The 26,427-nt window shown below is 42.6% G+C and overlaps 1 protein-coding gene across 1 annotated transcript; it reads right to left on the bottom strand.

Moving 5' to 3' along the window:
• Positions 1–403: 403 nt before the first annotated feature.
• Positions 404–14,843, bottom strand: trpa1b (transient receptor potential cation channel, subfamily A, member 1b). The gene is made up of 27 exons (XM_061666368.1): positions 14,748–14,843; positions 13,640–13,802; positions 13,376–13,551; positions 12,807–12,914; positions 12,111–12,219; positions 11,543–11,688; positions 10,237–10,373; positions 9,175–9,223; positions 8,566–8,665; positions 8,392–8,492; positions 7,683–7,858; positions 5,687–5,851; positions 5,404–5,518; positions 5,141–5,307; positions 4,549–4,639; positions 4,424–4,483; positions 4,257–4,349; positions 4,110–4,180; positions 3,890–4,046; positions 3,505–3,594; positions 2,795–2,964; positions 2,589–2,718; positions 2,233–2,415; positions 2,092–2,160; positions 1,326–1,427; positions 1,132–1,250; positions 404–745 (listed from the first exon to the last, which is right to left on the bottom strand). The coding sequence occupies exons 1-27, from the start codon at positions 14,841–14,843 to the stop codon at positions 526–528; spliced, it is 3,363 nt and encodes a 1,120-aa protein (XP_061522352.1). The 3' UTR covers positions 404–525.
• Positions 14,844–26,427: the final 11,584 nt, after the last annotated feature.

Genomic DNA, 26,427 nt, shown 5'->3' with positions numbered 1-26,427 from the left:
GGGGGTGCACCACCTATTTCTAGAGGTAACTGGCTTTCATTTACAGGTTTACATGACTCACCTTGAAACATTCATTGATTATAAATCTTTGTTTTGATATACCAATTTTTGTATTTTTTGAGGATGTGTGCAGCGCATAGGGGGGAGCGCCAACTCTGTCTGGTGGGTTTTATGTTTCATTTACAGGCTTGCATGACTGAATATGATTTTAGGTTTTATCCACTATTAACATCATTGTTTTGATATTTGTATGTTTTTGGGAGGGTACGTGCAGGCGACTAAGGGGTCCGCCAATTCTGCCGGGATGCTGTGGTGTGTTACTCCAATTACCTACATGAAAGTGCGTGGGACGATCTGGGACAGCAGTTTTGACTGTTTTAAAAGTGTAAAGGACTTTACAGGCCAGGCGCAGCAGCAGCAGCTTGAGAAAAATTCATCCTATTGTAAACCTGCTAAGCAACATAAGGCAACATGGATTGAGTTTTGGTTCCTACTGAGTGTTATACTTTTCGAAATATGTCTGCCTCATTTGCGCTTGGACTCGATGGCCTTCATGAGCGGCACCCAGCGGGACACGCCGGTGCTGCTGATGGTGCGCTTGGGCAGGCACACTCGCTTCCACGTGGCGCCTCGAACGTTGAGCGGACCGTCGTACTCGTCCGCCTCGGAGGTAATGTCCATCTTCTGGATGATGAGCTTGAGGAGGTTGTGCTGATTCTCCAGCACGCTGGCCATCTCCTTCAGCCTGTAGAGCAAATTTGGAGCGTCAATCCTTTTTTTTTAAGGGCGGGTGTGGATGTAGAAGGTGTGCGGCAACAATGTCGGGATGTTGAAGCAGGAAAGGAAACATTTTTAAATGACACAATTTCTTTTGATGGTGGCGAGGGGGTGCACCAACTTGAATGAAATGTGTGTGTTATATATAAGCATTATTCTCTATAATGGTCATGCTACCGAAACATTAATAATGCAATAGATACAAGGAGACTTACTGGAGTGGTGTCATGACTACACTTTCCACTAAGGGCCACTAATGCATCAAAAAGTGCCCAGTTTGGATGTTACGTGCATTCGCAGTGATAGGATAACGTTCATGTGATTGTAATGTGAGGTAATGGAGTTTTTTGTTACCTGCACTTCTGCTTTTTGAGCTCAACTTCCAGCGTGGAGCAGCTTTGCGAAGCCACCAGCGTTCGCTTCCACTCGTCGTTGGCCGTCATCCTGTCTCCAAATATCTGCAGGAGGAAGTGCTTCAGTTGGGAAAGGGACATTCGTGTGATAAATCACAAGAATGCATGATTATTTGTTTATATGAATGTGTTCACCTTGGAGCACTTGCGGTTAGGGTAGATGACGACAGAGGGTTTGTCTGCTCTTTTGATGAACCAGTAGGGCAGCTTGTCTTCCAGGGCGGTGTGGAGATCAATCTGGTATGGCATAAAATGCTCTTTCACAGTCAGGCGTGAAACACATTATTTATATGTTGTAACAATAATTCTTGTCAATCACTCTCATGCCGATAGAAAGCGTGTTCGTGACCCTTTTAAATGCGGTCCCATTTGTGAAGAACATGCACTCACAGGATGAGCAGTAGCCAGGTTATAAAATGTGTCGAATCTTTTAAGGACTGCTTGTTGCTCGCACGATGTGTGTTTGGTGGCTTATGTCTCTGTGGTAACAATGCTCCGTGCCAATACATTACGCCGTTAGAAAGCCTGTGTATTGCAATTTGAACCGTACCTTATTTGTAGCAAGCCTGTATTCAATGGATGAGCAGCACACTGGGGAATGTAAAATGTAATAAATCTTCTATGGACTCTTGTTTGGGAGCTCAACAGGCACTGACAATCAGTTGTCTGATTGCAGCCTGATGTATGTTGGGTAGATTATTTCTCTGTGGTAACAATGTTTAATTCCAATATTACTTATGCCGTTGGAAAGCCTGTTCATGAACCTTTTGACTGATGCAATATACGTAAGAAACAGGCACGTATGGGCTGAGCAGCACAGCGGCGTATGTAAAATGGAAAAATCTTCTACGGAGTTTTGTTCCTTTACAAAAATCAAAAAAAAAAAAATCACAACGATAACCTGCATGGCTATTCTTTTCATGGCAGCATTTCTTTGCACTTCTGCGATGTCTCCGACTGCTAAACCAATCTGCAAGATGGAAAGGGACACATTATCCCAGTGTTTCCTTATTGAATTAAAGCATCCAGAGGGCAAACTTACCAGCAAGTTTACGAGAACAATGGGCATGATGAGAACAAAGGAGACGAAAGTGAGGCATGTCAACTCGCTGAACGGAAGCTCGCCTTTCAGATACGCGTTCAGGAAGTTGTTCTGGTAATTGAGTTCGCCCACCATCATCACAAATGTTTGCATCATGGACAGTGGCACGTTTTCGAACTCTCTCTGAAGGATAGGAAGAAAATGTAAAAACAATGCATCACGTGATTACAAGGCTTATTTACGAGGCTCGGGCAGCAGTCGCCATCAAATTAACTAAATGAGTATGAAAACATGGCTATCAAAAGATATTTCCTGCTTCGTGAGAGGAAAAAAAGGCACTGAATCGTTCATTCTACCTGGTTGAGCAGCAGAGCGTGGAACGTCAACGCAAACGCCAGCAGGAGGAAGAAGAACAGCAGCACGATGCGGTAGAGCGTCCTGCAGATCTCCCCAAACATCACCACATAGATGCCGATCCCCTCGAACCTGCGGGAGCGATCATTTGCGGTCAACCACCAGTCGGACAACAGGAAATGGTCAGAGGAAGCCACGATCCACGTACCTCTGGAGATACAGGAGGAATCCGAACCAGGAGTTGAGGACCGCCATCGCTCCCGCTTGCCAATACCACGAGCCCGACGCATTGAGCATGAGTGGGATGATAAAGAGAAGCGAGGTGACGGCCGAGAACCAGTCGGCTTGGTTGGAATAATCTTTTAAGTAGTTCCAACGCTGATAGGAAACACAAGGTAGACAAATTACAAGTACACAGGCTGAGTTCTTTCAGGTAGCTAGGGCCAGGAATGGAAAGTGTAGGTTTCTATTCAGCGCTCTAACACCAATCTTTTCAGATCATAAGGGATGATAGTCTCGTGTTAAAGCTTGTTGATCCTACAGTCTGAGATAGCTGAAGTCAAAGAACAAAATGATGTTTGAGGTAGCTTAGCTCCAGAATCTAAACTAAGCCTAAAGTCTGCGCAGTCTTGAGATGTTTGAGGTATCTGAAATCAAGAATCCTAACTATAGGTTTCTATCCAGTGGTCAAGCACCAATCTTTTTTAAACGAGAAGGGGTGGCAGTCTCGCTTGAAAGCAAGATGCAGATGTTTGCGAAAGCTGATGTCAAAGAGCAAAACTGTAGGCATTTTCTTTTCAGGGCTCAAGCACCAATCTATTCAAAATGATACATTTTGCTCCTCGTGAAGCAACCCTTTCACATGACAAAATGAAACATGTCTGTGAAGAGTTTTTATTGATTAATACATTTTTTTACCTGTTGTATCATCTGTAGCACTTCTTTCACTATGGAGTAGACGCTCATGACCAGGACCATCACCATACAGAAGGACAGGAACACACTTTGCTGCTCCACGCAAAGAAAATCCAATGAAATATCCGTATGACCTTGCAGAACTACAGAAAATGGTTGGGCATTCGGTTGCTTTGATGTTACGTTATGTACGGCGCTCGGGTGGCAATCACCATAAATGAACCGAAGCAGGACAGAAACATGGCTATGAAAAGGTATTTAGCACACTGTCATTTAACACAAATTCTGCTTGCTTTTCTTGTTCTTTGTTTCACTCACTGGCGAGTTACACCAGATCGCGTTATAGACGGCGCTCGGGCGGAAGCCAGCCACTTGACTACACGTTTACCTCCGCGAACGATACGGGGACCATGGGGATCTTGTGCTCGCCCGTTTCCGTGATGTTCATGGTGGGCCTCAGGGCCACAATGAGGTGAGTCAGCGGCAGCAGGCCCAGCAGGTACATGAACATGTTGAGAATATGCGCCTTGCTCCCGTACGCCACCCTGCGGGGTCGACGGCAAGATTGCTCGCGAAAAGGATGCACAAACGTACGACGAAACACTCACCACTTCATGGACAGGTACTTTTTGCAGATGGGATGGTTGAGAAGCCCGAGGCGGTTGTATTTCACCATCGCCTAGGAGAAATAAGTCGAGGAACATCTGTCCGGTGACACGCTACGTTATCATATAATAATGTTTGCTGTTGCTTACATTGAGCGCGGCTAGCGGCTGAACCCGGGTCGACTTATCCCCTTTCTTCTGCATTTCGAGGGGAGCTTGCAGCCACCTGAAATCGTATTCAATCTGTGGAACGTGGACATCGGATTCTTTGTGAGGGGAGATACGTTTGGATCGGATTAACATTGCGGATAAATTACGTGGTAGGCAGGGCAGTTGTGATCATCCTCCGACTCCCTCACGCTGCAGTCCAACAGGTGCTACGTAGCAGAAATGAATGTTACATTGCGTACTGTAGATGTGTGCGAATCACTAGAAAACAAACCTTGTAGGTCTCTGGCAGGTATTCAATCATGTCCGTGATGGGGCATCGCTGGGATCCACCGACTTCAAACGTGGTCAACGCCTCCGCGCACCTAACGGGACAATCATACATAAAATATAACTACAGGTGCGTGTTTATTTTCGGCACTCGATGAGCCGCTCTTTTCAACGAATCTTTTTCAAACAATAAGTCATGGCAATCTTACGTCGACGCAAGAGACCCAGTTGATTATAAAAGATCTGTAGATAGGTGTATTTGAAGCCAAATATGGAAATATATTTATGTATTATACCTATATATATATATATATATATATATATATAGGTATAGGTATATATATATATATGTATATATATATATATATAGGTAGATGTTTCTAGTCCGCGCTCGAGTAGTCACTGTCACTGTGTGCACTGTCTGTGTTCCACGAATCTTATTCAAATGATATTAGATGACAGTCTGACATTAAGGCAAGAAGATGTTTTAGGTAGTTGAGGCCAACGATCTGAAGGATAGGTATGCGTTTCGATTCGGAGCTCGAGCAGCCACGGTTTTCCCACACATCTTTGACCAAATAAGAAGTTGTATGTACCTCTCGCTGTCAATGACGGCGTTGACCACAGCGTGCTTCCCGTTCTGCAGCGCTTCGTGTAGGAATGACGTGTCGCTCTTGTTCAACACGAACTCCGCCCCTCGGTTCACCATGAGCATGGCCGCCGCCACGTGGCCCATCCTCGCTGCCATGTGGAGGGCGCTGTTCTGTTGTGTCACGTGACAGCAGATGAAGTAATCAGCAGATGAAGTAATTTTAATGTAGTCAACTTTTGAAATGCGGGGGGGAGTAATAGCTCCTACCCCATCTTCATCTGTTTTATCCAGCAGTTTCAAATTGGCCGACAACAGAATGTCCATAGTTTGTGTGTATCCCTCAGAGGCTGCATGATGCAGACAGGTCCAGCCCTTGTAATCGCTCCGGACAAATACATGATACCATAAGACTCACAAGGGTGGTCCCAACAGTTTACAGTGGAAGAAAAACTAGCACAACCATAACAGGTCCGCTGCTTCAATGTCAGCTATGTGAACCACTACACGACCAATGGCCGAGGACGATTTTGAAGGGCGTGTTGACGTTTACCTGTGAAAAAGAGCCCCTTTACGCAGCAGTAGCCCCACCACCTGCGTGTGCCCCCCTCTTGACGCCAAGTGAAGCGGCGTCAGGCCCCGCCCGTCGCCTTCGTTGAGCAAGCGGGAGTCCGTGATGGTCTCCAGCAGTCGGTGACACGTATTGATACGGCCGTACCTACAGGGGGAAACAAAGCAATAGCTACACCTACAGGGCACTGTGGTCAAAGAAGTCATATTCGGGACCTTTAAGGCAGAGCTTTGTGAGTCGAGAAGAGAAATTATTCGGAAGACCACCCTCATAATCTGAGCACCAATTAAACATAAACTACAATGTGTGCTGCGAAAAAACATATTTTGTTTTGAAAAAGAATGTGTTTTTTAAGAAAAATAAGTTCTAATCTTTGCAAGACCAAAGACGTATATTGTTAGTTTAACAAACGGGGGAATTCATATTTCAGAAAATGATTAGATATAATTAAAGAGAATTAAAACAGCTTTTTATCACACTGCATCAATTGAATGCCCACTTTGGCCACCTGGGGGCAGCGTAAGATAGACAGATGAATCTACTGTTCATTGAGATGTTTAACTCCTTTCAGTCATCAGTACGGCACTAATAGTCATTCGGCTACAGTTCGCGGACCCCCAGGGATCCGGGTTCCCCACTTTGAGAACCCTGTTTCAATGAGTATAGTGGGACATCATGTTTTAAAGCTTAAAGATTTCAAGCATGCCCCATACTGGAATGAGTATGTCTGCTCATTACACACTGTACTAAAATATATATATATATATATATATATATATATATATATCTCTCTCTCTCTCTCTCTCTCTCTCACATATGTCGTACTAATTGAATTCTGTTCCAGGCCTCTGGGTCAGTGCAAAATGGAGATGTCACGGCCATTTCATTGTGAAAAAAGCTTTTTGCGCAGAAAAAAAAAACCCCTGAAACGTAGATCGAAGCCGAAGGGGATGGTGAGGTAACGCCTAAACGCACTCATATTGTTCTTTTGTCCTCATATCACTGTTGTCCAATTAGGGAGATGAAACAGTTGGCTGTAGGCTCGGGTCTCTGAAGAGTCGTATTTTAGCACTTATGCTCCTACAGAGTCATTTTTCTTTTTTTTATTTCAAACAGTTTATCGAGTAAAAAGCATTGCGAGGAAGTGGAGCTGCAGTATTCACCATGCATCGTGAAGAACGAGGCATGACAACAATGGAGGACAATGAAAACTTTTTACTTTTCCTTTTTCCTTCTGGGCTTCTGGGTTGGTAAGAAGACACGTTTATAGAGGAGACTCAGGGCTGTTGCACCAAAGTGGAGCCTGTGGTGTCGAGTAGTGCCTTGACCCTAACCCATACTGATGCACGCAAGGCTCAGGAGACTTTGTTGGTGAGTTTATTCATGAAGAGACTAAGGGCAACAATAAAGGCTCGCTGCAGCAAATTGAACACTATGGAGTGTAATAGTGTTACTAACCCTGACTCAAATGGTTTTGGCTTGTCATGCTTGACACTCTGGCTAATGATAGACTTCTTGCACCCAAGGTCCAGAAGACCACGTTTATTTAAGAGGAGACTAAGGGCTGCTGCAGAGAAGTGGAGACTGGTTGTAGCACCCAGAGGTAATCTTTATTTTTATTTTTTATAACAGCCCGAACACTTATGTATCCGGTAATTGGCCCGTTTTGAGAGACTCAGGGCAGCATGAAAATGGGACACTGCAGCAAAGAAGAGACTGTGGAGTATAATAGTGCAGGGCCAACTTCTTGATAAATGGCTTGCACTCAAAACCCAAGAACCCAATGTTAATTGGGAGGAGACTTAGGGCAACATCTACCATATGGTATTTGCTCGTCGCTGCCCTGAGTCCGGAGAGTGGGAACCAAGAAAACGGGCCGCTGCAGCAAAGAGGAGACTGTGGCGCATAAATAATACTGTAGTAACAGCTGGAAAAGGAGCTTTATTCCTAACCTTCAGGGTTTACCAAAGCTACTCACTGAGCGGCAAAGTGTAGGGCAGACTTCTTGTCCTTGGACTTGCACGCCAAGCCCAGCTGGCCCGAGAGGCCCAGCATGTTGCGCACCGAGTCGTGGATACCCAGTCGGCACGCGTAGTGCAGCGGTGTACAGCCCTCGTTGTCCTCGCAGCTCAGCAACGCCTTCACGTTGCTACGCTAAAAGACGAAGAGAAGAAGAAAAAAAATCGTCCAAATGTGGATGTGCAGGGCAGCGATGTAGCGCGCAGAAGCTAATTGCGAGCGCTTGCATAACATGGATCCTATCTAAAGTTGAACGCCGATTACATAAGTGATAGTCATCTATCTCGTGATGGTGACCGGGAAGACCACACACTACTTGAGCTGGACGTCCTTACTATAGGAATTGAGCTTTAAGTAAGCCACACCCCCAGGACTGGACAGGCAAATCAGAGCGCACAAATGTTTAAAGCTTAGGATTTTTTTTCAGTTTTCAGCCTCCTTGACCACAAATAATTGCTATCGATATCAGCCCTAAAAAAAAAAAAAAAAACACACAGCGAGCTCAATTTTTTTTTTGTCCTTTTTAAAAAAGTAACGATTATCCAAACACATTGGGAATTTTTTGGGGTTTGTTTGTTTTCTTATTTCTTTGCTTTTTTTTTTTTTTTTTTTTGAGTAATTCCAATAACAAATTCAGAGCTTACCAGCTTCACAGGGACAAACTTTACCTGCAGAACATCTTCCGGCAGATTCTTCAGCCCCTTGGGTTGCAAGATGGCCTGGTGAAGGAAGTTGCAGCCAAGCATGTCCTTTAGGTTTACATTGGCCCCTAAAAAAAAATTGGAGAACTCTGATAAGAAACGCAAATCGCGCGCAACAAGTATGTGTGTATGGTGTTCTACCTTTGGACAGGAGCAGTGCCACGGTTCTCCACGCGCCGCAACTAGTTGCCAGTAGCAAGGGCGGGTTGCCCTTACAGTCCACGGCGTTGACCTCCGCACCCTGGGGCAGACCAAAGCCTTTTGTAACTGGTTCGTTAGCTAAGTAGTTAGTGACGGATGGCTATTATTCTGTCGCGTTCCGATCATTTCAAGTTTTTTCAGGGTGCACATGGAGGAGAGGCGGTGCACCAACTCTTTATAGACTCATGAATAATACATAGCATGCATAAAATACACCAAACAAGCTACATGAAAGCCATAAACCTTGCCCCGCTTAGGCACATCGCTTTTAATTAAGATAAACGGTGCGCACGCGTCTATTTCCTGCCGGGCTGTTTGCTTAAATAATGACTTGACGAGAGGTCAACTTGAACCCGTTTTTTTCTGGCAACAGCAGATGGCGACATATGGTCAACAAGTAATTGCGAGCCCTTTCTGCGAGCTAATAAGTGTGCTCGTAAATTTGTTCACAGGTCACGGTGCGGCATTATGTATCCATATCATAGCGTAAAAATGGAGGCATTCACGTTATTAGGGACCGCATTGTATACACAGTATGGAGATGTTTACCAAAGATATAAGGTAGTCGGCCAAGTCCACGTGGTCAAATATTGTCGCCCTGAGAAGAGGACGAGGAGAAAGAGGGATTGTAAGCCAGACACAATATAACAATACACGTGAGTTTGTTTGCTAAGTTTGTCATTGTGTGCCTGCAGCGCTGTTTTACAAGCAGGTGGGATGTGAACATGTTTCCGTTATTAGTGGTTGGGTGATTTGATCATCAAGACATCCATCCAAAAAAAGAAGAGCCATTCATCCAGCCATGTATACATTTATCTATCGAGCCATACCGCCCTTCTTCCATGCATCCATTTTTACATCCATCCGTCCACCCTTCAGTCCTTTCTGTACATCTACCCATCCGTACATACAGTACATTCATCCATCCTTTCATCGTTCATCCATTCATCTGTCTGCCTGTTGATACATCATCCCTCTGTCCATTCATCTATACCTCCCTTGATCCATCCATCCAATCTATATATCCATCCATATGCTGTATATATATTCATCCATCCATCCTTCTGTCCATCCAAAACCTCCTTTTGTCCATCCATCCATCATCTTTTGATCCTTCATTCATGCATTCCTCCTTGATTCATCATCCATCCATCCATCACTCCCGTAACACATCCATGTCCATCCATCCATCCTTCCATCAATCCATCCACCTGTCTGGCCATTGATACATAATCCCTCTGTCCATCCATCATCCACAATCATCTGTACCCCCTTGATCATCCATGCATTATCCATCCATCCATCATCCATAACTGCCTTGATCCATGCACCTCCATCCATCATACATCCCTCTGTACAACCATCATGCCACTTTGATCCATCCTTCCATTAATACGTCTATCCATCATCCATCCTTGCATTGACCCATCCATCCATCAATCCATCCATCCCGAGATAGTACAGTGGTACCTTGACTTACAAGTACTACTAATTACACAAAAAAACTCAGAAGTCAGGGTACCACCGTGTACCCTCTCCCTTGACTTGTTCATCCATCCATCCATCCATGCATGCATGCAGCCACGGCGCAGAGGTGTGCAGAGTGCCCACTTGTGCAGCGGCGTCTGATGAGCGCCATCCTTGAGGTTAATGATGTCCTCCACTTGGCCGTGAGAGCACAGCATCATTTTGACCACCTCGAGGGCACCCTGGGTACACGCCAAGTGCAGCGGCGTCGACTTGTCATGCTGCGCGCCAAACAAACAAATGCGTCGATTAAACCGATTGCATCTAATCGGTAGGTCCGACATTTTGTCGTCCCCACACACTCATGTAATTGAGTTTGGCAGAGCAGCACCAACATACTGGACTTAGTATACACACATACATATATGGTGCACTTAGCAAAGCGTCTCCGAGACTTGCTGTCAGAACACTGAAATATGTAACACGAGCCTTTAATGAGATAACCAGGACTGGCAGGGGGAGGCCACTGATTGCACCGCAGTGTAATTGGAGGTCATTTGAAACAATATAACACAGCAGCGCACTCTCTTTCTCTGGACACGAGCCCACTTGCAAAGAACACCACTAGCAGATGGGCATCATTATAATGCTCTGCTAGTTATAATTACTGAATCGTAATGACGTCGCTGACCATGTCGTACGGCGAGTGGTCCTTCAGGCAATGATGAGAAGTCAAATCTTACATAGTTCAAATTAGGAAGCAATTGGACAAAATATCAAGGGGGTGCATCAGTCTTTGAAGGACCCTGGGAAAATGGTCAAATCGAAACTATTAACGGGTGCTTTACACCAAATTTTATTTTCTTAAGTAAAACTGGCTTTGAGGAATTGAATTCTCTTTTAAGGAGCTCTGGTAATGGCCAAAATGAGCCTTTTCTGCAATGAGTTCCGGAGACTTTTTTTGGGGGTCTACTTATGATAGACATACGTACCGAATTTCCTGTTGCTTAGTAAAACTGAAATCAGGCGCTGAATTTCCCCAAACTCCAGACAGCGCTTTCTGAGGTGTACATTTCTTGGACAATTTGACTGTAAATTCTCACTTCAAACCAAAATGGAAGACTTCCTGTGTCTTTTTCGGTCATTACTTATTGAGACTTTGTGGGTGGGTCTACTCATGATACACATGCCTGCCGCATCTCATGTTGTTGAGTGAAACTGACGATGGAGGCTGATGGGGGCACAAATTACTTTGAAACTTGGACCATAAAATGGTCATTTCAATCCAAAATGGTCGACTTACTATATCTTTTCTAGCATCGGTTCCTGAGACTTTTTTTGGGGCTCTACTCAAGATAGAAACGCTTACCGAATGTCATGTTACTCAGTGAAACTAGCTTCAGGGGCTGAATTTTCAACCAAGTTCCAGGAGGCGCTGTCAAACTAGTACCTGTTTCTGGTCAATTTTGGCCCCCTTGGCGATGCAGAATCGAATGGTGTCTGTGTTGCCGCCCCGCACGGCCAGATGCAGAGGCGTGCTATTGGATTTGTCCAGATAGTTTATGTGGTTTTCACCCAAGTAGCCCAGCTCCTCCCCTGTTGGCGGATAATTCAATCACATGTAATAGCATTAGGTTAAACTAACGAGAAAAACAAATGACTGAAATCAGGGATTGAGTGACATCTGCTACTAAAGATATCCCATCTCTTATGATTTTGTCTCTCAAAAGGAAAATTGGTCCCCCACCAAAAATCCTATGGTCACTACATTTTACGACTATTATACTAAAAAAAGTTCTTCCCTAAATTAAAACGATATTTATTTTGCAATTTGCCAGCTCGTTTCTCTTTTATAAAATGAAGACGATGAAACTTGAAACATTTGCTCAATTATATAATTCTTTCACCATCATCATCATCATAAGCGGTGCTCAAAATGTATTCTTTGGTTCACTTGGAGACATTCAGCAAGGCGTAATATGACTAAATACATTCTTATTATTTAGGCGTTGTCTTACCGGCCTTCAGGATGATTTCCAAGGCCTTTTTTGCGCCCGCGAATGCAGCCGCGTGCACCCCGAAGTGTCCCAGCTTGTTCTGCTGGCACAGACGCGCTCCGTGCTTTATCTGTTTAAAAACACACGCGTAATAGGACTTATTGCAACAGCGCCCCCAAATTTTGTGACCCCCAATATTTTTTTTACTGACCGCCAAAATTGCTGTGAACACTAAAAACATTTTTTTCCTCTCTTGAAAGGTGCCTGCGAATTTTGTGACCCCAAATATTTCACAACTCTCCAAATTTTGCACCCCATTCCAAAATTTCGGGACCCCCGAATTTTGCGACTCCTCCTCAAATGTTTTACTGTGCCCTCAAATTGTTGAGAACCCTGAAAACTATTTTACATCCATTTAAAAAAAAACAAATGCCGTCACCGCCAAATTTGGCAACCTTAATGATTACTACTTTTTCCCCCCTGACAACTTTTGTGACCCCCAGCAATTATCACCCCTAACATGGTGCACCGCCAAAACATTGCACCCCCTGCAAAAGATGAATTTTTTTAATATACATTTAATATGGAACTTTTATGATTTCAATCCCAAAAAAAAAAAAAAAAAAAATTCACCGCCCAAATGTTATGCTTAATTTTATGTTTCGCCACCGTCTTCATGCAAAAAAAAAAAAAAAAAAACATCACGGCGGTGCTCACCAACAAGTTGAGAGCGTCGCAGTTATTGAGCGAGCAGGCCATCATGAGCGGGGTGTTGCCAAGGTCTCCGGGCTGGTTGTAGTCCACCGTGCCGCACGAGAGCAGCAGCTGTGAAGGGCAAACACTTGACTTCATTTCAGGAGTCAGCAGTGCGACTTGACGAGTGATCGACCGGCGACACGTCCAAGGCGTCGCTCACCCCAATGTCACCCGGAATTGACTCGCGCTGACGTGAGTTTAGGGCGTGTGAATGCCAAGGCTGAGGGCAAACTTTTCATTAGGAGTGGGGAAAGCAATGCTCGGCTTTCGTGTTTTATTACCTCTGCCGAGAAAGGTCAATCGATGACAAAATAGCCGGTTTTAGCTATCAACACGAAATTGGGTGGACATGTCTATCATGACAGGATTCACGAAAAAGTCTCAAGGAACCATGCTCGAAATTGTGCAGGAAGTCGGCCATTTTGGTTTGAATTTGAAACAAGCGCTTTTGGAGCAAGTTCCAAGGCCCATTTTTGGCGAAATCCAAGACTTGACCTTAGCCACGCTCCTACTCGGGAATCGGGACTCACCTCCACCAGCCTGTTGTGCCCCTGGCTGATGGCCAGGTGCAGGGGTGACAGCACCGCCGCGTTGAGGACGTTGGGGTCGGCCCCCAGGTCCAGCAGAACACTGCAGCTCTCCTCCCGGTTCTTGTCCACGGCCCAGTGGAGGGGCACCTCGCCGCGTTCGTCGCAGCTGTTCAGGGCTTGGAGGAAGGATGAGGACATAGACAAATAAACGAGAGCGAATCCAACATCTCCACGTACAGACCAGGTGATCGATGACGGCGGTACCCTCGGGGCCAAGCACGCTGCTGATGTACTGGATGAGAGCGACGTGGCCCCCCGCGGCGGCGTGATGAACGGGGCCGGCTCCGAATTCATCTTTCCCACTTAGGACCTCGGGGCTATTGCTCACCAGGTTCTCCAGCAGAGCCTGGTCACCCTTCTCGGCCAACTGGACCACAGAGAAGAGAGGTAAACGTTTTTCTGTTGATGTTTTGCCAACACTACATGTTACATGTGGCACCAAAAACATCCAAGTGCAGTGGCATAATCTAATCATGTGAGTTGTATTTAACCAAATAGTATTTTCCCTTTAAAATATGAATTTATTTATTTAATATTAAAAAATAAAATCTTGTAAGATTACTACTTCATTCCCCTAATATTTTTCTTTCCTTAAAATGAACACTTTATGCCCATAAAACTACTGTTTTTACTCCAGTTATTCTTCATAAAATTTAGAATTTATTTTTTTATGGTTAAAAATACAACTTGTCCTTATATTTCCTCTTGAAGTTGTGGCTTTATTCCCGTAATATATGTTTTAACATTAATAAAATATAGCTTTATTCCATTTTTTAAAATGTAAAATTAAGATATTATTGCAAGATATTTTTCCCCTCAAGAAATATAAGTAAAAAATAGTTTTTGTCTACAAATTGGTCTCATTACATTTTCCTCATAGGAAGAGAAATATTTCATTCTCAAAATATTAGTTTAGTTACTTATAAAAAAAAAATACAACAGTATTCTCATATTATTGAAATAAAATCTTATAAGTGGATGATGTTTTTTTTTAAATAAAATATAAATATATTTTCTATAATTAGGATCCTTTTTCTAGTTTGCATTTAATAAAAAGATAATTGTATTTAGATATTACAAAACAAATGTAAAATTGCACCTTTATTCGTGTAATTGTATGCTTATTTTGTAGAATTTTGGAACAAATAGCATCAGTGATGCGGTATTATGACCTTTCGCTGGCATTTGAACACAAACGGTGGGTCAACACGTAGACATACAATGGGTTTCTTTACCGGGGAGTTACTGTCCGAGTGTTACAGAATGCATAGCTTTATTCATGTTATTTAAAAAATAGATATAAACGCCTCACCTCAAATATATTTAGATGCGCCAGGTCTGGATCCTCATCTTTTATCACGTAAGTATAACAACTTGTCTGCCGGGCCACCTCCCTGCCAAAGTTCATCACTCGGCTCTGCGTGTGTGTCACCGTACACAAACATCAGCCCCCCCCCCCCCCCACACACACACAGAAATAGGAAATAATTCAGAATGTATATACATAGCAGATGTATCTCCATTCCGGCCGCGCAAAAGCAACAAGAGGGCAGATAAGGCCTTAAGCCGAGCCTTGAGGGGAAATTGGCCCATGTGACATTGTCCTTACACCCGGAAGGACGTCCAGATCCAGTTGCCGTTCCCGAGGTCGATGTGGAGAAAAGCAATTATGTCCCTCGCAGCTGGAGGGGGGCGCCTGTGGGGGTGAGAGGGTGCGTCCTTGGGTGATCCTGGGTGGGCGAGATTATGAAAGGAGCTTAAAAGAAGCAAAAGAATACGCCAGCGGAACCGCGGTTCATCTGTTCCAGAAACTCGGACTAAACGAATCGAATCGTAAGAAAACCAAAAACAATATAGCATTATTCCTGTCATATTGAACTTTTATTTCCTCCAAAAATGTTGTCTTCATTACCCCTAAAATAAAAAACATTTAACATCAAAACACTTCCAATATTACAAGCTGTTTTTTGTTGAAAGTAACTTTTTTTTCGTTCGAATAACGCTTTCTTCCCTAATGCTACCTTTTCTGTAAAACTGTGACTTTATTCCAATAGTCACATTTTTTAAATCATGAAAGAAAAAAAACTTTATCCCAATAATATTACGGGATAGTTTTCATATAATTGAGATTTTACTGCAAGCATATTTAGTCTTACTGTCGACTTTGTTGCCCCTTTTTTTTTTTTTTTTTTTTTTTGCTCTGTGGTTCGTTTAACGTGAAGAAGATGACTCTCTCATCAAATGAGAAATCAATAACTGACACTGACTGAAACCCAGCGGTCGCCATGGTAATCAATTTTGGTCGCATTCAAGCGGCGCAAAAAAAAAATTCGGAATAGCGAACCCGGGGGAAACCTCAACTGGGAAAAAGTTTTGCTTGGCAGCAATTACTTTGAATACCCATTTTTTATTTTTCTAAAATTAGAAATTTACTGGTGCCGTTACGGTAATGATGGAATGGTACGAGAAACTAAATAACATTTTTAAAAAAAGCAAACAAAGGGAAAAATTATTAATATAAAATGTATTAATTTTATGTCTTATAAGAATGAAGTTATCATTTTTGTTTGAATTCATGTTTTTTGAGATTTTGTTTTAATTTATGATCATAATATACTAATTCTCGTAAGATTCAGACTTTTTCACATAAAAAAAAACCCAAATGTATTCTTGTAAGATTACGATTAAATTGGTTAAAAATACCTTTTTCTTGAAATACATGAGAGATTTTTTTTGTTGAACTAATACAACGTAATTTTTATGATTACAAAATGGTTGTAAAAAAAAAAAAAAAAAAAAAAAGACAATCGCACGGTATGATAACGACCTTATTGTTAAAAATCCAAAACAACAGTTTTTTTCCCCTGGAAATATTTTGCCATATTTCTCATACTGTATCATTATCACATATTTGTTGTCCTTTTTCAGTGTGGCCGTAATACTAACTTTTACCACGTCAATAAAGTTGTAATACTCAGATCAAAAATGCATGTCCGCACGTCCCAATAAATTTGTTGGTAGTTCAGTATGTGTGTAACAAGATACAATAAAACATCTGCTAAAATGATTCCTGTCTCACTGCCATAAATATTTGAATAACTTCTTATCATTTGATCATCTTTCATTTGAGACCAAAGTGCACAAAGCGCAAATAGAAGATGAGGGATCGCTTTTCTTCCAATCAAATTGGGCCACGGCTCGCTGGTTTCCGAGAAGCAAGTGACTCGCATTTGCTTTGCGGTCTCGTTGTTTTGCTCATCAACGACGCGACCTCACATGTTTAGTTTGCATATGTTTGCCCATTATCGCCACGGAGTGTTGCGGCTGCGCTGAAAAAGTCACTACAAATAAAAGAGGGCCAACAAAACATTGGAACTTAACCGGAATAAAGTTGTCATTTTAACATGAGAATGTTGATCTCCACGGACTGATTTCATTGTTTGCGAAACTTATACTGATGAAGTTGAATGTGACAGTTCTCACAGTCACGTCTTCTTTATCAGAATCAGAATCGGAATCAGAATCATCTTTATTTGCCAAGTATGTCCAAAACACACAAGGAATTTGTCTCCGGTAGTTGGAGCCTCTGCCAAGAACAACTAATATCAGTGCTGTACAGATGATTTATAAAACATTTTGAATGCTGGTTCACTATTTAGCAAACGTTTCACGTGGAGTGACTATTTGGCTTTATAACACATTTATAACCATTGTATAAACACTTTAAAATACGGGCTCACTGGTTGGCAATCTATTCATCTACACTTTTTTCCATACAGACATTAATATGTAATTATTAATTGGTAGTCAATTACCAATTTCTAAATGATTAGAAGTGTAGACAAAGTCATCTTTACCCCTTTTAGTTTTAAACTATAAAGAAATTAATGAGAAGAACCATTTCTTTCTATATTTCTTTTAAAAAGACTATCTTACCTGAGGTGTGTTGAAGTGGAGAATCTTCTCAATACTCGTAAGTGCAGCCTCCTCCTCCTACTTCTTCTCGTTGCTTCCGACGCCGACAAGATGCTGTCCCCTGCCACCCAGCGGCTTTCATTACGTGGTACTGATGCCGGGCACGGCCATGCCCACGTGGTTAACGAGAGGAAATCTGAGCGGTTGCAAATGCTGGTAAAAGGGAAAGACGAGTGGCAGGCCCGGAAGTGGGGAGGGGGCGGTGTGGGAGTGGTGGCGGTGGTTACAGACTCTCGATTATTGCATGTTTACCGAGGCGGGTTTCATTGTTGGTTTTTATATATGAAAGGCTCGGCAAGGCTCACTGTGACATTTTTATAAAGCTGACCACCCGGCTGCACATGGCGTGTCTACCATCCATCAAACCTCGCGGAAGAAAGCAATTTCCTTGCCCCCCCCGTAAAGTAACCTTTAAGACCCCCCCCCCCTCAGTCATGGTGGGATTAAGGAATTCTCCTGTTTATCAAGCGAGATGATCAGATAAAGTGCATCGCTAACAGGGGCTTACCCAAGCGCTCCCATCAGGGTGGGAACGGAATCATTTGAATGGGGAGAGAAAAGCTTGCCAAATAGTGAGCCCAAATTTAAAATGGTTTCAAAAATGGGTTCTTAATTAGTTGGTTTAATAAAGTATGAATCATATATTGATGAGAAAAAAAATCATCAAATTGTAAACCGGCATGTAAAATCGTGTATACATTGATTATCAACTTATTTATTAAAGTGTTGTACAGCTTTTATACATTTCTGGAAGTCATGGATGGATGAGAAAAGCATTTCCATATAGCGAGCTCAAATTGAAAATGTATATGAACTGGTTCTTAATTACTTTGTTAAAACATATTAATAAACGGATGTAAATATTACATAGACGAAAAAAACTTGCCAAATCAGGAGCTTGCCAAATAGTGAGCCTTCATGTAAAATTCCGTATAAACGAGTTAACGCGGCACGGTGGGTGACTGGTTAGCACGTGTGCCTCACAGTCCTGAGGTTGCGGGTTCAAATCCGGCCTCCCCTGTGTGGAGTTTGCGTGGGTTTTCTCCAGGTACTCCGGTTTCCTCCCGCATCCCAGAACATTCGTGGTAGTTTAAAAGGCATGGACGAACTTGCGTGTCGTTATTGATGTCATTTATTTTTTATCGCTGTGGTACTTTTTAGCTTTCTGTCGGCCAGCTTGTTTGGACCGGTGCGCAGGTGCACGCCGATGAGACGATGCAAATGCTATGAATGTTTACATAGCCGTTACCTAAACAAAGATGACAAATCCCCAGAAAAAAAAATGTGCCAACACACACATACACAAGTTCTGGATGATGTTTGCTTTGTGATTGGCAGAATGCGAGGCCTGAAGAATAATAACCGGGCAAATATTAGTTTACAGCTCATTCGATGCGCGGCCGATACGAACGCGCCACTCATTTGAATGGTGAACGTTACCAAGGTGTATTAGAAACACACTGAGAAGGAAAGCTTAGATAATAACGTTTGTGATATTGGAAATGTTAAAGTTGTCATTTTAACGAGTTGATATCGAAATTCCCACAAAAAAACAAAGTCCGTAACTGTTCCGCCCCGCACCAGAATTCTAAATGGTACAGCCCAGCAAAACACGAAACAACAAGCTAACGGGCATTGAAATATTCTATTTATATAGCTGTGACATGCTAATTAGCTTCCCTCGCTAATCCCTGTCTGCCGTGGAAGTGGGTTTATGATGACGCGAGCAGTTTTTGTCAAGTGGCATTTAATGTTTTACCTGGCAAAAAAAAAAGAAGTGGAGGTCTCGTCCCCCGAGGACTCCGCCTAAGAGCAAATCTCATTCATAAGTGATGGGACGCCAACGCACACGCGGTCACGTCCACACACACCCATGCATCACTTGGGTTGTGATTGACAGCACTGTGCACCTTGCATATTGCTGCACTCAACCTCTTTTATGTAAGCCAACATGTAAACTCATTTAAAAAAAAAAAAAATGTTGTAAACTAGTGAGAAACTTTATCAGGTTATTTCCTGGGTCATGAAAGGTAAGCTAAGAGAATGGGACCGTACCATTCATGATTTTGGGGTGGATGAAACAGGTTCTATTGCGACTCAAATGGTGACAAAAAAGAGAGTCCTCATAATTTTTTTTTTTTTTTTTTTTTTTTTTAATAGCTCAGCAGGTATATTATCTGACTACTTCCTGGTTTGAGGAAACCACCAGGACCATCCCATTTTTAATTCTGGGCAGGGTGAGATGAAAGCGTGAAAAAGAAGCTAAATTATTTTTTACCAATAAAAGTAAAAGAATTATGGCGGCACATGTTGTTTCCAGATGAATCTAGCTGCATTCTTTCTAGTTTCGTTTTTAACTCTGACTAAAGCGGTTGAAAAACCTCTTGTAATAAAATCTTTTTTAAAGTGTGCAGTGCCGAAATTGTTAGTTTCTCTGTCCATATGTTACTTCCTGGTTCAAGATGACAGGATCGTACCATTTATTTTTAATTCTGGGGTGACAGCGAAAAAGAAGCTCTTTTTACAAACAAAAGCAAACAAAAAATCGGGCCGAATTTTGGGTTGTTTGTCCGCCACTTACTAGTTTGAGATGAATTACTTCATTCTGGGGAGGGTTGTACAGCTGCATTTGAACTCAAAATGATGCAAAGAAGAAAGTAACAGAAACCTTTCTCAAACTTGGTTAAACAAAGGAAATGATTATTCAAAATGATTTCCGAGTCACAGTAAATGTAAAACTCGTTTTCGTTTGTCTGCATGACTCTATTATACTGCCCCCAAGTGGTCAAGTCGCACACACCAGAAGGAGCCACAATGAATTTATCACGAGACACAAACTGGAAATGGTTACACTGTGTTGAATGATGTCATTACTGTATGTTTTGCAAAGTCATTGTTTTGCAAGCGTCGTTAAGGCACGACGTGGGAAATCATCATCTTGAGGGCGCAGCTTGTAGGAGAACAATGGAGAAAACGGAGAGCAGAGAGTTACGCTGACCTTTTCCCCCGGCCCCCATTTAGCTGCCGAGGGGCTGCGAGATTGCGAACGGGTAATGAAGCGCCTCCGCTCCAACGGTGCCGTTATTTTTGAAGGTCGACGGACGGGGTTCGCGACAGCCGGTTTCATAATCGCTCGTTTCGGCAGCTTTTTCGACACGCGAGTGAGCGATTTCTCCCATTTGATCAATGTCACCATCACAAACCATCACCTTGGACGAGGTATCAGCATTACAAGCTGCTGCTGCTGCTGCTGCTCCATTGGTCCTCAGTCAGGCTTTGCAGGCAAATGAGGATGATACCACCTCGTGGACACCGTAGCAGCCAGCAGGCCGTGCTGGCTGCAGCAGTGCTCGCCTGGCAAATATGTTAATAAATAACATCATCGCTTTTTTTTTTTCTTTTACACAGCAAAAGAGAATTAGAACGCGCGGCGGTAAATCTCTGCAAAGAGACGACGCCGAGAAACGGGGAGATGAAGAGGTACTAGCGTGAAAAGGCACGGCCGGATTTATGGCTGCTTCTTTTTCTTGAAACGGACTCGTAAATGTTTTTGATGCCCCGCAAATAAATTAGCCGCATCCGTGCGTGCGTGTGTGCGCGCACACGCTCAGCAAACGATAAATAACGAGGCTAAAAAAAGTTCCAGAAAAAAAAAGTGCTTTAGATTTACTGCTGGGTTGGTTCAGTATACAGTACAGGACATAGACATTTTTTGGGATTAAAGTAGAGAGAGAAACTCAAGACATGCTGGCTTAACTGTATTTTCTACTGTATTGTCTTTTTTTTCCCTGCACCGTTTGTGTTCAGATATGCGTTGCTTCAGGGTTATAACTACCGCGACATCGATGCTAGTTTTGTTACGGCCTTGTACATTGCACGTTAGCGTGAAGCTAGCGGGCTCTCGTCAGTTATGTGATTTGCTTCCAATTGAATTTGTAATTGCCTTTGTTGCGTGTTTAAAACGTCAACTGGGAATGGCAATAAACAGCTTGAAGCAAAGCCTTCTTTTTTGAAGATTTGCACACGATCTGCTGCTTGTTGTCAAGTTCGCTACCACCGTTTAGCGCTCAACTCAAATTTTTGCTCACAAGACAAAAATATCGTCCAAGCAACGACTCGTATCTAAAAAAAAAACAAACAAAAAAATTTTATAAATCGGGGTACCACTGCATTTCTATTTCCATTATTTCCGATTATTGTATTTGAAAGTGCTATTTGTGCTTTAAAGCAAACACGTGTGTTAGCAGGCAATAGAAACACGAACACCGGTACTCCTGTGTGGAATTTCTTTGCACTCTTGAACGTCCTCCCCCTCGCTTCCCACATGCGCGGGGTCAAGAGATTGCCCCGTAAAGTTGCCCTTTGTACAACTCGTCGTACATTATAACACACGGGGCACTGAAAAAAAGTCCAAAAATAATTGCAGATTGGTCCTTCCCGAGACGTATTCGTGTGTGTAGCCGCACGTAAATGTGTGCTTGTGTCGGCGGAGAGGTTTCCCCCGGAGAAAAAGACATACATAAAAAAATACAGAAACAAACAACAACAAAAAATAAGCAATTTGTTCCTCGGCACTGTGAGGAACCGCTCATCTGCATCAAGCATCTCGTCATGTATCGATCCCTTTATTTCCAGGTTTTATTACTTTTGGCATTCATGATGGTCCAGCATGGACAAAAGCATTGCATTACATTTCTTAGAAATAGAACTTGACAGTTGGGTTACTTGAAAATGATATTCCCTAATTTCCTAACTGCATTCAAATAAACTGTCGTATACTTTACACAATAAAATGTTTTAATTTTTGTGTCAGTTGCCCCAATTTTTTTCTGCGCTGATTTTGGTAAAAATGAATTAAAAAAAAAAAAATAAGTCACTGTAAATGCAACATAAATTATCTTATTTTTATTATTGTGTTTTAAACATTTGATAGTTAATATATACAATAAATGAAATAAAAAGAACAAAAATAATTTTATTTCTTTTATGTTTATTTAAAGAAATACATTCAAAAATATGACTAGCTGGATAGTGGCTACCGTTACTTTTAATTTTTCCTTATATTTTTGATCTAATTGAATTTTTGAGGTTAAGGTGGAATTACAGACAAACAAAACCAAACATTGACTATGATTAAAATAATAAAAAAAAAAAATATATATATATATATATATATATATATATATATATATATATATATATAAATTATTAATTAAAAATAAAATAAATACAAATAAAATTGATAAAATATAAGACTGGGACTGTTTTAATTTTCTTTATAACATAGGAGACTGCGAAGACCATTTCAATTCCTGCACGTCCCGTGCATACTGTATGGTGTTTCGACAATAAAGCTCACTAACAATTATCCATCCGTCCATCCATTTTCTGAGCCGCTTCTCCTCACTAGGATCGCGGGCGTGCTGGAGCCTATCCCAGCTATCATCGGGCAGGAGGCGGGGTACACCCTCAACTGGTTGCCAGCCAATCGCAGGGCACATAGAAACAAACAACCATTTACACTCACATTCACATTCCCACCTACGGGCAATTTAGAGTCTCCAATTCATGCATGTTTTTGGGATGGGGGAGGAAACCGGAGTGCCCGGAGAAAACCCACGCAGGCACGGGGAGAAAATGCAAACTCCACACAGGCGGGGCTGGGGATTGAACCCGGGTCCTCAGTACTGTGAGGCTGACGCTCTAACCAGTCGTCCACCGTGCCGCCACTAACAATTATTGTACAGTAAATAGAAAATAGTGTATCAAATAGGTCAAGCGAGCGTCGCTATTTGGGCTGCTACCCAAAGTGTCAGCGCTTGGGGATGCAAGATTCATTGAAGGCCTACTCACCGTAATTAAACTGTATTGATTTAATTACCTCTACGCCTGCCAGGGTAATCAAGCGGATCGGGTTCGGGCTCGGCGCAAGCTAACCTTTCCCTTAGGTGTCTGTTACGCTCCGTGGCCTTCGGGGGATAACGTTCCCGCCTGTCTGTCATTGCTTGCGTTTGGTTTTTTTAAGGCCCTCATGGAATCAGTGTTTATTATTAGTCTTCTGACAAATGAATCCTTTTTCCACAAATTGATATATTTTCGAGGTCATAACCACAAACCCTAGCATCCCCTGTAAAGTTAAAGAAAAAAAAGTTTCACCATTTGACAAGAACTTGGTTGGACATGTCTAACTTGACAGGATGCACGCAAAAGTCTCAAGGACCCTTGCACGAAATTGAACAGGAAGGCAGCCATTTTGGTTTAAAGCAGCCTTACGGGCGTTTTCCACAGATTTGCACTTTGATTAATCCCAACTAAAGAATTCACCCAAATGAATCGTAATCGTAAGCAGGTATCATCAGGATCATTTCAAGGATTTGCCGTCGGCAAAAAGGCAGCCGCCAGGGCCCTGGGAAAATTGATATATTGAGAAAATATTGGGTGGACGTGTCCCGAAATTGAGCAGGAAGTCATCCATTTGGATTTTATAATAAAATGTACATTGAAATAACATGCAGGTACAGCTACAATAAGCCAGTGGACACAAACACGTCACTTTCTAAAAAGCATCACGGGCCAATATCAACTCAAGGAACAAGGGTGTCAATTCATTAATGAATGCCCCAAAGGAGCTCCAACAACTCCCCACGGACAAGGCAAGGCCAATGTGATCCCCGCCATCGATCGTAAGGTGTTCCTGGCAGGCCTCCTCGGCGCAACGAGCCCATCTATACAACGCGGGTTCAAAAGGGAAATGATGTTGAGATGTATCAACGTGACTTATCGCTGTCAACCGGCGGAGACCGATGGCGGTCCTTGGATCATCGCAGCCACATTAAACTTCCAGCGGAGGGATCACAAGCTTACGTTGTGCGGGCCGGTTGGGTCACGGCTCCAAAAATACCTTCCCTGTTTTTCCTCTACAGAGACCTGCAATCAGTTGCTTGGGGGACTAACAGAATTGAAGCTGCAAGCTTTTACCTGGCCAATGTCCGAACTATGTACATTATAGCGTCTGCAAAAATCTTTGCGATTCTTAAAATGCTGGATTCTGTTTGGGGCTCATTTGGACGAATTCCCTTGTAGGAATGTATGGAAACCAGCCCTGGAATCTCCCCAAAATGGCTGCATAAAATCCAAATGAAGGTTGATGGGGTGCAAAAAGAAACTTTTCTTCAAACTTTTCTAGCCACTTTTTCATGGAATTCACCATCAAAATGTCTGCTTCAAACCAAAATGGCTAACTTCCCATTCAATCTCGGGCATGGGTTTTTGAGACTTTTTCCGTGCATCCTGCTAAGATGCACTTCACAAATCTTCGTTTTGATCATTGAAACTCGTGTTGGGGTTGTTTTTCTTTTTTCCAACTTTGCATTTTCACCCCCAAATATAGCTGCTCCAAACCAACATGGCAGACTTCTATGCAATTTTTGGGCATGGATTCGTCAGGATTTGTGGTGTCCTATTATGATCAGCATGTCCACCCAATTTCGTGTCGTTCAGTGAAACTAAGGACAGCGGCTAATGTTTTTCTCACTTTCCAGGAGCCATCACACACTCTTTTTCATGGCAGATCTCCGAAATGATTGTTTTTTGTGCCTCGCTCCGCTTTTGGAGCATTTAAACTGCAAGGTGCAAGAAGGCCCAAATAGAAGAGCGAGGCCTCGGGCTTGTCTTGTCTGTAAATTTACAGACGACGTTAAAAACCTTTTCTCCCGCTGCTGGCTCAAGTGAAGTCTCGTAGCGCAAGGACCATACATCGCAGCGAACGCCACAAAAAAAACAAAAAACAAAACCTTTCCAGGAAGACAAGCACTCGTACAGAATGTCAACCTCGCAGAACCCGCTGCGGTTGGCGTACACCCAAACAAATACACGGCGAGGCACTGTGCGTACTATTGTATCTATTTTTAAGGAGGGAGTATTCAGCATAAGATGACTTCATCGGATGAGCATTTTGAATGAGACAACTGCCCACGGGTGTAGGAAACTGAGGAGCAGCCCTTCTGTTTAGCAACCACACGTACTAAGCCATCAGCTGTTGTGGGGTCGTACTTTAAATGTATGGTACATGCCGAACTGGATGCTGCTATTTGATTTTGCCACCAGCATCTTGGCACACTATATTTTGTTGCTGTCACATGAAAACCACATACTCTTAAATCTCAAATCATCTTTCCCAATTGAAATGAATGGAAATGCCACTAATCCGTTCCAGCTTCCACCCCCCCCCTCCCCCCAAAAAAGAACGAAAAAAACATTTGCAATGTGTTTTTTAATGAGAAAAATAGCATACTATAATATTGTACATTATGAAAACACTGTATTGACGTAAAATAAAATAAATATACAAAGAATTCCAAGATTTAAACCGGGTTAAAAACCTTCATTCAATTCAATGCACACTGTGCTGCTCATTCTGCTGTGTGCCCATTGGCCACCTGGGGAGCCAATTGATATTTCACACTTACTTTCCCACCTTAATGCAGCAGCCAATCATATTGCGGCGCGTTGTGTCCTACCTCGAACTCAAGTGGAATTCATAATAGCACAAAGCAGGTATCTTAGACATAAATAAAGTCATTCATAGTCCAGTGCCTAATTAAGAAGCCCAATTAGGACGATTCCGCTCACTATTCAAGCTCTGCGCGTGGTTTATCACTACAAAATAATGGTGATCGCCGTTGTTGTTGTTGTTGTTTTTTTTTTGCTACTGCGTTTTAACTTAATATGCAGGAGAATGCGGAGAATGTTAAAAAGTGAACGTTGTAGAACACTAAGATGAGTGATGCGGCAAATCTAAAAAAAAAAAAAAAAGTCACAGATGAATCCCGTTGAGGATTGAGCTTTGCATACCAATTAAGGACCTCGGCTGTGATGCGTTAACATCAGACAAGCGGGGCTTTTTTATACTGACGCTGGAAGTCTGCTTGAGATGCAGCGCGAGTTCAACTAAGTCCTCGACGCGTGTCGCACTTTGACAAGTGGCATTGAGAAGGAGCTCCCCCTGTTTGAAGACC

Source organism: Phycodurus eques, chromosome 21, assembly GCF_024500275.1.
Source record: "Phycodurus eques isolate BA_2022a chromosome 21, UOR_Pequ_1.1, whole genome shotgun sequence".
Lineage (NCBI taxonomy): Eukaryota > Metazoa > Chordata > Actinopteri > Syngnathiformes > Syngnathidae > Phycodurus > Phycodurus eques.
The sequence above is the reverse complement of the archived record's forward strand: the minus strand, read 5'-3'. Positions and strand labels throughout refer to the sequence as shown.